General features: G+C 48.6%; 3 protein-coding genes across 3 annotated transcripts in view; 2 read left to right on the top strand and 1 right to left on the bottom strand.

Annotated features, from left to right (window-relative positions):
* The window catches only part of LOC138718219 (epoxide hydrolase 1-like), a 30,292-nt gene extending 29,332 nt beyond the window's left edge, over positions 1-960 (top strand). Inside the window, exon 11 of the transcript XR_011337024.1 lies at positions 829-960. The gene's annotated coding sequence lies outside the window, so the exon portion shown is untranslated. The remainder of the gene's footprint in view (positions 1-828) is intronic.
* A 2,655-nt stretch (positions 961-3,615) lies between these two features.
* Positions 3,616-6,032, bottom strand: LOC138717370 (MAD2L1-binding protein-like). The gene is made up of 3 exons (XM_069850886.1): positions 5,919-6,032; positions 5,172-5,828; positions 3,616-4,619 (listed from the first exon to the last, which is right to left on the bottom strand). Exons 1-3 carry the CDS (start codon positions 6,030-6,032, stop codon positions 4,056-4,058), a joined length of 1,335 nt encoding a protein of 444 aa, XP_069706987.1. The 3' UTR covers positions 3,616-4,055.
* A 2,181-nt stretch (positions 6,033-8,213) lies between these two features.
* On the top strand, positions 8,214-11,439 carry LOC138717369 (protein ELYS-like). The gene is made up of 5 exons (XM_069850885.1): positions 8,214-8,316; positions 9,055-9,145; positions 9,232-9,321; positions 9,474-9,614; positions 11,402-11,439. The coding sequence occupies exons 1-5, from the start codon at positions 8,221-8,223 to the stop codon at positions 11,437-11,439; spliced, it is 456 nt and encodes a 151-aa protein (XP_069706986.1). The 5' UTR covers positions 8,214-8,220.
* The last annotated feature ends 1,665 nt before the right edge of the window (positions 11,440-13,104 follow it).

The raw sequence follows: 13,104 nt of genomic DNA, 5'->3' as shown, positions 1-13,104 counted from the left end.
CTCACTGCTCCCCGTTGCAGTTGTGTTTCTCATTTCTCAGAGCACTGTGGCCGCATGTGATCTGCTCAAGGTCTTCAGAACCTGTATGTTTGTAGACAAGGTTTGAGAAGGATTATTTCTGTGATGCTTGGGGCTTATGTACCATGGCCTGGAGGCCTCGCAAAGGAAGATGCTCAACATACGTACCTTTTCATGCAAAATATATATGACCTGCAAGAGTCTGGTTACTCACATACCCAAGCCACCAAAGCAGACACTGCAGGTAATGAAACTTCTCTAGATCACTATGAACAGACTATATTAACTGCTTATCCTATATAGAAATATAGTTGCACAAGTACCAACTGTGTTTGAGAAGCAATGAGTTCTGGTGACTGAATGCAAGAGACGGGGACAAGAACCATGTCCAATGCTGCGGTGAAACTTCTCCAGGTGACTGTGGCAGCCACCAAAGTCAGAAGGTTCCTATAGACTCTCCACAGCACTACATCCAAAGATGCAGTTAACTGCATAACAAAGGTGCAGCTGAGTCTTCTAGGGCTGGAGTGTACGTTCCCACAGGGATTGCGGTTTCCCTGAGGAGCCAGTGCATCCACCACGTGCCTGGGCAAAGGAGACCTTCAAGAACATCGTGACTTACTCTTACATGCCACATGGAGGGCATTTTGCCGCCTTTGAGGAACCAGAGCTTCTGACACAAGACATCATGCACTTTGTCAGAAACATGAAACAGCTGTGAACATGCAGTTTAAATACACACATGGAATGGAAATGAGTTCCTCTGCCACCTGCAGAGCCTTTATATTGAGGAATTAAATTAAAAAAAAGGTCATCACACACAGAAGCCAATATTTTATTTGGATAACTTATAGTTCTAAACTTGTTAACCTCAAAAACTCTTCATAACAACAACACAAAAAAGCATCTTGTCTTTCATTCCCAGCACCACCTCATTGCTGCATTCATAGTTCAACTATAACAGAATATGTAAACAGTTCACCACAGCCACATTGTATTCAGTCAGGGAAGCGAGTAGAAAGGAAATGGGTTCCTCAGAACCAAGTCTTCTGCTCAAAACCTTCTTTAAATACCTGAGTGTTAGCATCCTGAAATACGCATTACAAGCACCTTGGGTGGAAGTGGAAAGGGTTTTCATCTCCTGCCCTCATGCTACATTCAGGTCACATTTAATTCATGAGACCTGCAATTACACATTCAAGTGGGCAGCTGCACGCACAGCAGCCTTCCGCATTCTAGCAGTTTCTCCTCCAGAGAAGCTTTAGCAGTTACTGCACAAAACAGCTGTTAATGGATAAGAGGGCAGAGACAGCACCCCTAGTGTTCTCCAAACTCAAAAATATCAACTACCTTTCCTCCTAGTTCTATAGTCCCATTTCATTCCAAAATGCCAAAGTTAAAATAGGCACCAAGCACAGAGGTCAACATTTCAACATTTCAACACTTCAACATTTACTCTCCTTTCAAAGGATTTCCACCACCCCACCCTGCAGTTCTTGATAGCCAGAAGCTGCAAACAACCCCACAGAATCACTAGGTTGGAAAAGACCCACAGGATCATCAAGTCCAACCATTCCTATCAAATACTAATCCATGACCCTCAGCACCTCATCCACCTGTCCCTTAAACATCTCCAGGGAAGGTGAATCAACCACCTCCCTGGGCAGCCTGTTCCAGTGCCCAATGCCCTTTCTGTGAAAAAAAAATTTTCTCATGTCCAGCCTGAACCTCCCCTGGCAGAGCTTGAGGCCATTTCCTCTTTTCCTGTCCCCTGTCACTTGGGAGAAGAGGCCAGCTCCCTCCTCTCTACAACCTCCTTTCAGGTAGTTATAGAGAGCAATGGGGTCTCCCCTCAGCCTCCTCTTCTCCAGGCTAAACAACCCCAGCTCTCTCAGCCGCTGGACTTGTTCTCCAGCCCATTCACCAGCTTTGTTGCTCTTCTCTGGACTCGCTCCAGAGCCTCAACATCCTTCTTGTGGTGAGGGGCCCAGAACTGAACACAGGATTCGAGGAGCGGTCTCACCAGTGCCGAGTACAGAGGGAGGATAACCTCCCTGGACCTGCTGGTCACGCCGTTTCTGATACAAGCCAAGATGCCATTGGCCTTCTTGGCCACCTGGGCACACTGCTGGCTCATGTTCAGTCCCTGTCAACCAACACCACCAGGTCCCTCTCCTCCTGGGAACTATCTAGACAGACTTCTCCTAGTCTGTAGCACTGCACAGGGTTGTTGTGCCCCAAGTGCAGGACCCGGCATTTGGCCTCGTTAAACCTCATGCAGTGGTCTCAGCCCAGTGGTCCAGCCTGTTCAGATCCCTTTGCAGAGCCTCCCGACCCTCCAGCAGATCCACACTCCCACCCAGCTTAGTGTCATCCGCAAACTTACTAAGGGTGCACTCGATGCCTTCATCCAGGTCATTGATAAAGACACTGAACAGGGCTGGACCCAGCACTGAGCCCTGGGGACACCACTTGTCACTGCCCTCCAGCTGGAGTTAACTCCATTTAGCTCCACACTCTGGGCCCGGCCATCCAACCACTTTTCCACCCAGGAGAGTGTGCGCCTGTCCAGGCCAGAGGCTGACAGTTTCCGAAGCAGAATGCTGTGAGAAACTGTGTCAAAGGCTCTACTGAAGCCCAAGAAGACTACACCCACAGCCTTTCCCTTGTCCAGTAGGCGGGTCACCTTGTCACACAAGGCAATCAGGTTACTTTGGCAAGACCTGCCTTTCGTGAACCTCTGTTGACTGGGCCTGATCACCTGGTTCTTTTACATGTGCTTCATGAGAGCACTCAAGATCACCTGTTCCATGACTTTCCCTGGCACTGAGGTCACACTGACAGGCCTGTGGTTCCCTGGATCCTCCCTCCAACCCTTCTTGTAGACGTGCACAGCATCAGTCAGCCTCCAGTCCAGTGGAACTTCCCCAGTCAGCCAGGACCTCGCTACCAGGAGGCTCGAGTTTCTCTTCAAACAGGACAGTTATTGGAGCCGTTAAGCTCATTAAGCTGCAGACGCACCCAGACGACTGACGAGACCTCCAGCAACTGCCTAGTCCTGACACACTGTGCTCTGCTCCCTCCAACTCCCACTTGTACCAGACACCAGGCCAGAAGGAAAGGCTCGTGTTCTGCTTCCAGGGACATTCTGACTTGGAAGGGCAATGTGACAGGTAAAGCTGATGTGGAATTTGATCACACTCCCCTCCCCTTTTCTTCACCTTTCAGAAACATTTAGAGCTTAACACTTCTAAGAGGTGAAAGTAAACAAGAAACTGACTTTGTTGTTGTTGTTTTAAGCAAACATAAACTGGGATATTGCGGCAGGTGTCCCAGCTTCCTCTGAAGAGGGTTAGAGCAGAAACTGCTTACTTTTAATTGTAACTGTGTGTCTAACTGATTGTCAGGGCTCTTGGACTAAAGCTTAGTTAAAAAAATAGGAAGATGCGATTCCCACAGGGCCGCTCAGCCTCTTCTCACCAGCACCAGGTGGTGCTAAGTACGAGACCTCCTCGTCACTGAGCAATCCCGCTCTTTGGATTATTAAGTAACTGAAAGGATTTACAGGGAAGTTAATTTTCTCAGAGAGATGGGCAAACTCTTGAGTACTCAGGCCTGATCAGCCTGCAGGGGAAGTTCTCCTTTTACAGAAGCAGAATAGATAAGAGCGGTGATGGCCTTGATGGCAAAAGCCAAGTGTATTCACATACGGACACATTAAAAGTCGGGAGAGAGAAGACTGTCTCCAGTATTTGCCAATTCACTGAGCATGCAACAGGAAACTTTTATTCCCCACACAGTAATTCATCTCCTGTGCCACAACTCGGGTCCCTATAGATACACTCTGGGGGGGCGTGTGCGTGCGGCTGTGCCTTAACGGGTATTGGCTTTCATCAACAATTCCAGAGGTGAGGACAGAGGAACAGGGTCAAGCTGTAGGAAGACAGGAGATGCCCTGGAGAAGAGATCCAAACAGACAAGAATATGCGGTTACATTTGAGAAAGTCACTGTCCGTTAAAGCACCACCAAAGTTCATTCAGTATCCCACTAGAGTTCCACAGAGCACAGGACATTCTCGAAAGCCTTTGAGGGTCACCGGTGCTTGAAACCAGACATAATCCTCCCAAGCAGAAGCCATGTGCTGATGAGCCAAGGCGCTTACGTCGATGCCTCCATCACAGGACAAGTTCACGGTCAGTTTCCTCCCTCGCGTCGGCACTTTATAGTTGAGCTTGGGCCGGAACCAGTCAACACCACAGCCGCGGTGCCCCAGGAGCATGACAACAGTGCCCACGACAGGGAGATCCTCGAGTTCACTGAACACATCCGCAACAAAGAGGGAGTGAAAAAGCTTGCGAACGCAGGATGCGGTTTCCAGGCTCTCCTCAGCACTGCCCTCACAGATACTCTCCAAGTTGAGCTCATAGAGCTCCTTGGGGCTCATAACATTGCCTCCAAGTAGAAAAAGAACCCGAGGAACACGTGTCAAACTAAACATCACTTCCATGTGCTGGAACAGGCCCTCTAGGTCCGTCAGCAGCTGCTGGCATTTCTTGCTTGTCGGGTCTAGGAAGGGTGGCTTCTTACTCGCATCTTCATCCTGGAAGGCAAAATAAACGAGGAGTAGCACATTTCCTCATTAGGAGGCATTAGTCCCAACGCGCTCTGCAGAAAGCACGGCCCATCCATCCCTGGAAATCAAGGAACACTCAGAGGGCTCCTTTGTAAGAGACATCGGTACCCACATACAGAATCAGGAGACCCAAGAGGAACCCAGAAAAGGCCGCTCTGTCACTACTCAGTGTGAATCTGAACCACATCACTAATGAATTCCCACGGGAATTACGAGCCCCATCTTTTAAAGATCGGCCGCCACTCCAAAGCCACAGAACGTTAACTGTGCTCTCTTCTTCGAGCCGCTTGAGTAACAAACAAAGCGGTAACAGGCTTTGAGCACGAAGGGGGCGACGAGAGATCCCCAGGAAGCGGCTGAGGCCTCCCGGCCCTTAACCCGGAGCTCGGCTCCCAAACGCCGCTGCGGGGGCACCGGGGGACGCGGCCCCAGCGAGCGCTCGGCTCGAGGAGCGGCTGCCGCGCCCAGACACGCGCGGCCGGGGCAGAACCGGCCCGGGGCTCCCTCCCGGCCCCTCACCCGACGGCAGAAGCAGCCGAGCCGCTCGTAGGGCAGCGGGAGCTGCTGCCGCTGGTACAGGACGTGCTTGAGGAGCTCGACGGCGAAGCGGCAGCCGCTCTCACGGCTCACGGCGCCCGGGAACGACACCCGCACCGAAGGGCACGCCGCCCCCGGCTCGCTCCGCCGGCGCTTCGCCCCTTCGCGGCGATCCAGGGCCGGGGAGAAGCCGCCGAGACCGGAGCGCGGAGCCGCCGCCTCCCGCCCGACGCGGCTCGAACGGGCGCCGCCGCGAGGCATCACGGGAGCGGCGGGGCGGCTTCCGAGGCGGCTTCCGGCGTCGCGGCCGCCACATCCGGTGCGGGCAGCGGCGCTTCCGCCCGTCGTGGCAGGAGGAGGGGCCGCTTCCTGCTCCGGGCCCGGGCCGGGCCGCCGGCTCCGCTCCCCGGCAGAGACGCCGCCCGCGCTCCCCTCCTCCCGCAGCCAGCGGGACCCGCCGCGTTTGCAAACAGCCCCTGGGCTCGGACTGCAGCTCCCGTGGGCCCCTGCGGGAGGGCGCGCGTTCCGGGAGCGGGGCACGCCGGGAGTTGTAGTTCTGAGCGGGACGAGGCGGGAGCTGTAACGCTGAGCGGGGCGGGCCGCGGGGCACGCCGGGAGTTGTAGTTCTGATGCGTGTCCCTTCAACGGGAAGGGACATGCCCTAGGAAAGGACCCGCAGAAACGCCTCGGAGCGTCTCTGTGCCGTGGGGCAGAATCCCTTCTCCTTACGGACAGACGCCACAGCTCGCCCGTGTTTAAAAAGCCTCCTCGGAGCACTATCGGAGAGCTTTCTGCTTCTGTCCCAGGGCTGTGGTTTTGCTGTTTCAGGTGCTGTTCCGGCATGAGGAAAACTGAAAAAAAAGAGAGAGAATAACGCTTCTTCTAGTGTATCTTAGAGCTGCAGCTCCATCTAAGCTTCCAGATGCTGCCGTCCTGCGGTCCCTTTATGATTGGCATCATTTTCTCGAGGGACGTAACGCGTTTCAGCTGCACAAGTCTCATCCTGACACAGAGCTTGCTTCTGGTGTTTGTCTCTCACTCTCCTCACTAATATGCAGGGTCACTCCTGCTGCATCGATAGAAAAAGCACCTAAGGCAATGTGACCATCTTGTATTTTTTTCCGGCTGGTTCAGCAGCTGGATGAAAGCAGCAGGATCCAAACACAACCAAACTTACCAACTCTCCCAGGTCCACTCACTAATCTTGGCAAGGTGTGACCTGCTCCTCGAGGAAGCACCCCAAGGCCAAGCAGCAGTCCTGCAAATCCTGGGGGCCCTCCAGTGGGAACAAGGAGCTCACCTTCCTATGCATAACACCACTTTTCTTCTTCTTCTTCTTTCTTTTTGGGCTTTTTTCTGTTTTGGGGTCTCTGGTTTTCTCACTAATAATTGCACATAATTCTAATCCAATCCTCATAAATGCTGTTAATATCAAAACCTGAGATGGAGGGAGGAAAGCTGATGACTTCTGGTTGTGAAATGAGCTAATGAACAGCGGTGAGAGTGGAGCACAAAAGCTTTAAGCAGAGTTCTTACATGGCCTGTGATGCTGCCACGACTTGGAAATGATTGTTTGGACCTTTAGAGCCATTGCAAGCTCCTCACTGGGATTTCTGGCCTTGCTGTACTGCTCTGCCCTTCATCTCACGGTGTGAAGGCCTTTCATGCAGGAAATCAAGTTTACTGTCTTAGAGTATGACTGGGCAGCAAATGGTGCTCACTAACAGGGGATCTTTGTGAATATGGTCTCCAGACTTATCCCAGGGACCAGCTGTCTCCCTTTGATTTGGTCAGTGGCCACTAGCAGCGAGCTGCTGGCTGCTGCTGTTGCAGGGCAGGGCAAGATCTGGGAGCTTCAGGTCTCCTTCCCTGTGCTCCTCCAGGCTTTTGCAATCCTGCTCACCCCATGGTATCCCTCTGCCTTTGAACTACACTCTCTTCCTTTGCTTTTAATGAAGTTCCTTGAGGCTAAGGAGGCTTTCCTTTTCTTAACTGGATTTGGCTCCCACAGGCCAAAGATAGTGGATGCCCTATTTCCCTGCATGACTGACTTCTGAAGGGGCACGGTCCCCATGGTCCAAGAGGTCCAAGCCAGGACTGCCTATGCACACACAACTCTTCTTGGTTGGTATTGTCTCAAAAAAGACCTGCCCAACAACGGGATTGCATGGGAAAAAAGGGAGAGCTCACCATGTGTGGCTTTGTCCTGACGGTTAAGGAATAGCCCCAAGCACATCACCCTACCTGCAACAGATGAGCAAAGGTTTCCCCTTCCCAGTGAGGTCTCATGATATTCAGCTGATTGGCAGGAGATTTATTTTGCACTGAAGTCTACTCCAGCTCTAAACTGCAGGTTCTGTGCTCAGCGTCAGTGATCACATTCTTGGAAGAAACACTGACTTCCTAAGCACTTCCAAGCTGTTAATTCTTGGATCTCATTAACAAGACCCAGCTTGAACATCTGAGACCAGATTTGCAGGAACACTTTGCTCCAGCCTCCACCAGCAACCTGCCCATGAGGCCTCTGTGCTACTCCACGATATCTTATATATAACTCAGATCACAGGAGCGATGAACGACTTGGGAGGGCCTGGGAAAATCTCTCCTATGCCCTTTTCCCCCTTCACAAATGCTCCTTTCTTGCCTAGAAAGCCTGTCATCATTTCTGCAAGTACCTTCCTCCAATACCTTTTCTTTGGTCCTCTATTCTGCATTGTATGTACAATAAAAGTTAGTGTTTTCCCAGCTGGACAGAGCCCTCTAGGGCTCGCACACATTGCTGGTTTTTGGGTAAGTGATTGTGGTGGAGGCTTCCAGGGTTGGCTCAGAAAATCCAAGTGCCTAACGGCCTGGGCACAAGGAATTTCTTATACAGAAATGTGAAAGGCATCTGACTGTCCGCTGGGGTTTGGGGTTTGGTGCTTTTGCACAAACTTGTAAGTGATCTGATGAAGACAATGGGTAGTCAGTTCTGTCTTTCCAGTTACTGCTGTTGAACAATTTAAACTAATCATGACATAACTCCGAGAGTATGGATTGTTGTCCAACGTTCATTGCTTCTGCAGATGGAGTGTGCTTGCTGAGGTCTGGAGTTGTCCATGTCACTTGCACCGGTTTCCAGAAGGAGGTGAGCTTTTACTCTCTCTTTCTTGAGAATGCCTAAAGAGATGATCCTTGGCTACGTTTTTTCTGTTGTGCTGCTTTTGGTGTCAGAGACCATTTTATGCTCATTTTACGCTCATCCCCCCACATAATTGTGATGCTATCCTGCCAGTGTCCTGCAAATAGTAACGTTTTAGGTCCATTGTTGAGACTGTAAAACTATCATTGTCTCCAGTTGAAGCCCAGCCAGGGACTGACTGTCTAGGGAGAAATAGAGCAGTGCTGGAGGAGCAAGAGCAGAACTCTTGGGGAAGTCCAGGGAAGTTGCTACATCTTCATTCCCCATCAGTTGGACTACCTGCATAGTCATGAGTTAGGGTTTAGATCCCTGACTAACTTGAAAAAGGGGGGTAGAATGGAGAAAAAGTAAAATTATGTAAATGTTTGAGACGAAATGGATTTCTGATTTGTGGAAGTGTGTTGGGGCAAGTAACAGTTCTGCACGGTGTGGTAGCTAAACCCAAATTTCTTGGCAAGTTGGCCTAGCCCCTACGCTGTTTGTTTTGGAAGCCTGGTGCAGACTCTTCAGATTCCAGTCAGATGTTCTGGTATCAGCTCTAGCTTGGAAGTAACTTGGGAAATCAAGACTTTTTTTTGTTCCCTTTGCTGAATTGTGTTGATCTCGTTCAGAGACTTGTACTGTTGATGGCTCAGATGTTGAAAGTATGGAATGTTCTCATTTAATTTTGTCTGTTCTGCTTAGGAGGAGCAGTTAGAGGCCATGTTGTCTGCGGCTGTCCAGACAGGTTCTCTAGAACTCCTGACTGGATGCATTAAACATTGGACCTCTGAAAGTAAGTCTTCTAAGGCTGCTTTTCTGGATTCTCTTTTTCAGTTTGAACCTGTTGATTCATTTCTGTTTTGTTCTCTTCTTTTAAAGAGCAGCCAAGTTCTGTAGCAAATTTAGAGTTTATTCGTGACTGTGCGTGGAAAAAAGTCATCTACACGAAAGATGAATTTGATGGCATATGTGAGTACCAGTGTAGTCATTCTGCAGATATAAAATCTTTCTTTCTATTTGAGCTTACTCAGTAACCTGCTGGTATGTGATATGACGCGTGTGTACCTTGAAACACTGGAATTGCTCTGTAGGCTGATGATTCAATATCTCTTCTCAAAAAGGTGTTCCACTATTTGATGGCTCGTGCAACACCGTCGACCCACAAGTGCTACAGTCCCTTCAGCGCTGCCAGTCTGTCCTGAGGAACCTTACCAGGGTCTTAAAGTGTTTCCAAAGAGAACCACAACAGCTCAATGAGAAAGGTTTGACAGCATTACTAAATCTTTGGTATGTTTTAGTAAGATTTGGGATGATGCTTGGGTTCTGATTGTGCAAACATGAGCTTTTGTTGATAATTGCGTTGAAATAGTGTATTTGCAATACTAAAAATAAGAAGGCAGTGTAAATGAGTGACTTGTAGAGTAAGTTACTTAGGTTTCTGTAGCTTCCTCAATTATCCTTTTTGTGGGGTTTTTCTTCCCATCGGAGAGTGATACAGAGTGAAAAAAGCAAAGATGGAGAATTGTACCATGTTATTTTTATGCTCTAAATTTAGTATGATGAAGGGACTTTTGTAAAAATGAAAGGAATCGCATACAAAACTAATCTTATGCCTTTTCTTCAGATTTTGCAAACTTGAGAAATAAGGAGGTGTTAGCTAACCAGTTTTCTGTGTATGCACAAATGGTCATCTGGCTCTGTCAGTCTGGTCTCCTTCCTGAGGGCTTAGGTAAGCATGAACTGTAATGCATTGGTCACAAGGAGGCTACCCAGCAAAAACCTTTGCTTTGAGAGCAAAGGCACAGTGAAACTATTTCAGGATTATGCTTTTACAGCCACATGAGTTCAGTGGAGTTAGACCCAGGAAAGGTGTTCATTCAGACACTTCTGTTTTGACTTCAGACCTCAGGCCTTTGAGTAGTGGAGAACTCAAAGGCAGGAAAGGGGCAGTGCTGGAAAGGTGGGAATGGGGAATGGCGGCAACGGGGAAAGGAGGGAAAGGGGACAGCGGAAAAGGCAGGGAAGGTGTCAAAGAACAAGGGGGAAAGTCAGGAAAGGGAAAGGGGAGAAAGGGGAAAGATAGAAAGGAGGAAGCCGGGGAAAGATCAGAAGGGGGAAGCAGGGAAAAGCAGGAAAGGTGGCAAAGGCAAAGAAGGGAAAGGTGCCACAAGGGAATGTTGGGATATGTGAGGAAAGGCAGCAAGGGGGAAAGGCCAAAAAAGCAGCAGGGGCAAGGCGGCAAGAGGAAAAGTTGGCAAAGGTAGCACAGTGGAAAGGCAGGAAAGGCGAAAAAGTGGGAAAGGGGGAAAAGTGGAAAAGCTGGATATGGGAAAACCAGGAAAGGGGCCATGACGACAGGGGAAATTCAGGAAAGGTGGCAAGGGGGAAAGGCCGGAAAGGCAGCCGGGGGAAAGACAGGAAAGTGGAAAGTGGGAAAGGGGAAAATTTGGAAAAGCGTCAAGGGGAAAAGTCAGGAACAGTGGCAAGGGCAAACGTTAGGAAAGGGCAAGGGTGGGAAAGGGAAAAGGGGGAAAAAGCGGCAAGGGGGAAAGGTCTGGAAAGGCAGAATGCAAGATCACCTCTTCTCTTGTCTGCGGAGCTGCCTGCTGGAAGGTGGTGCAGCATTTCCCAGGAAGGATCCCCTCTTTGTCCAACCGTACCAGCCCACTACTAAATCAGGTCCCTAAGCACTTCATCTACCTGCCTTTTAACCGCCTCCAGGGATGGAGACTCAACCACCTCCCTGGGCAGCCTGTTTCTTTTCAGGAATTGGGTTTTTTTGGTAGTGAACTTGACCTTGTGCTGCGTGTTTTGAATGCTACACTGAGTGTAAACTTGAAACAGTACTTGGGACAAGACGGAATTGAGTCTTGTGTCTCACATCTCCGGTAGCAAAGGCAGGAACAGGACTGGCTTCTTTTCAGAGTTGGGAGCTTGTCTGTGCTTCTTGGTGCTTAGCTTGTATGATCTTTTATCTTTCTTAGTCAATGTTTTTAGTTTGCAAATGTGATATTACTTCCTTAACTTGCTTTTACTTTATTGCCTGTAGATGGGACGATGCATTTGTCTGCCCCTTCCTACAATTAGCCTCTTCTTCCGACCTGATATAATGGTCAGCGACAGAAGCTGGAGAATTTGTCAAGGTGAGCCTACAGCTCTGGGGCACTTCCATTGCAGGTCCAGAAGTGAAAGTGAGTGGCTTTTTTTGTCGACATTTGTATTTGCAGCCGGATGAGTTTTGGTGGAAGCCACGGTGTATTAGAAATTGACTTGAAAGTTTGTCTTACTGAGCTTGCTTCTCTAGTAACTCAGATAAAGGCTGGAGGAAATCTGTTGCACTGAGGGGCTGGAATTGTTTTCCCCTGTCCAAATCTTCACTATCTCTTGTTCCAGAGGAAAGTGGGACTCTGACTGCCTGATGATCGATGGCATAGTTTCCCACTTAGGAGACCAAGCTGCAAAGCTGTGGGACAGAGAGGAAGGAGGGACTGGGAAATATCCCCCTCCCAGTTTACATGTGAGTGCCATGGTCACTGAAATCACCACCATCCCCCTCCCCACCCAACCTCAGCCAAAAGCCAATGGTTTATGAACAACGGGAGTTTTTAAAAAACTTTAACTTTTTCCCCTCAGGCACTGCTGCATCTCTACCTACTAGAAAGCATTGAGGAGACCTACAAACATGCGGTTGTATTCTTCCTTGTTACCTGTATTACACCTTCAGTATATGCAAACAAAAGTTCTTAAATGTTTGTCACCTACATGCTTAAGGACATATGTTAATATAAACTTAAAGAGAAGCATTTTTTTAATTTTTTGAATTGTAGAATTTTTATGATTTTTTTTTCTGTGTTCTGTTGCAAGGTCTTTTCTACTATGAGAGAATGGCTTTGCTAAGAAATGTCATAGGTAAAAAGCCCTGTTAATTTCTTTCTCAAAATTTAAACACAGTTTGTATTTTTTAAAGCACGCGTAGCTGTAGCAAATGGCTTCTTACTAGAATGACACACTGAAATCTGCTGCTTAAGAGCAAAAGCATTTCTAACAGTGGCATAGCAGTAGATGATTTTTGCTGAAATCATCTCTTTTCTGGCACTGCCAACAGGCTTTGCTTTTGTTCTGTTGGTAGTGGAGACACAGAGAATAAGAAGAGAGAAGAGGGAAGTCATTGGGCAGACACTTAATTTTTAAGCTGCAGAAATACTCAGAATTGCTCTTCTGGTTTGTTACCTGACCCAGGAGGGGAGCCTAGAGAGCGAGGGCTTTGAAACCAGTGGTAGCCCAGAGCTGCCTTAGAACATCTATTTAAATATCTGAAGCTAAACTCTTTGGATGCCTTAGAGAAATCAAAGTGTATTTCTATTCTTCTTCAGAATAGAGTTTTGTGGTTAGGACCTGCCTGTCTTCAGGTTTCAACAGCTTAAAACGGCAAGACTAAGACATTAGTATTTTCTGATTCCTACCACTTTTCTATTCTTATTTCATTATTTTTTTCAAAATGTAATGGGAAAAACTTGTTGGTCTTCCAGATTTATTAGCCTTAACTGGATATTTGATATCAGACAATTTACTTGCTGCTGGACATCTTTCATTGCTGGCCAAATAAAATAGAAAATGTAGTCAAGTCCTTTGCCACCACCTTTGCTCTCCCTCAGGGCCTTGTAAAGCTTATTCAAGGATTTTGGCTCCTTGATCACCATGACTATGAAGTAAGTATGTTACTGTTCAGTTGGAGGTACATTACTATGCAAG

The sequence above is a fragment of the Phaenicophaeus curvirostris genome, chromosome 2, assembly GCF_032191515.1.
Source record: "Phaenicophaeus curvirostris isolate KB17595 chromosome 2, BPBGC_Pcur_1.0, whole genome shotgun sequence".
NCBI lineage: Eukaryota > Metazoa > Chordata > Aves > Cuculiformes > Cuculidae > Phaenicophaeus > Phaenicophaeus curvirostris.
The sequence above is the reverse complement of the archived record's forward strand: the minus strand, read 5'-3'. Positions and strand labels throughout refer to the sequence as shown.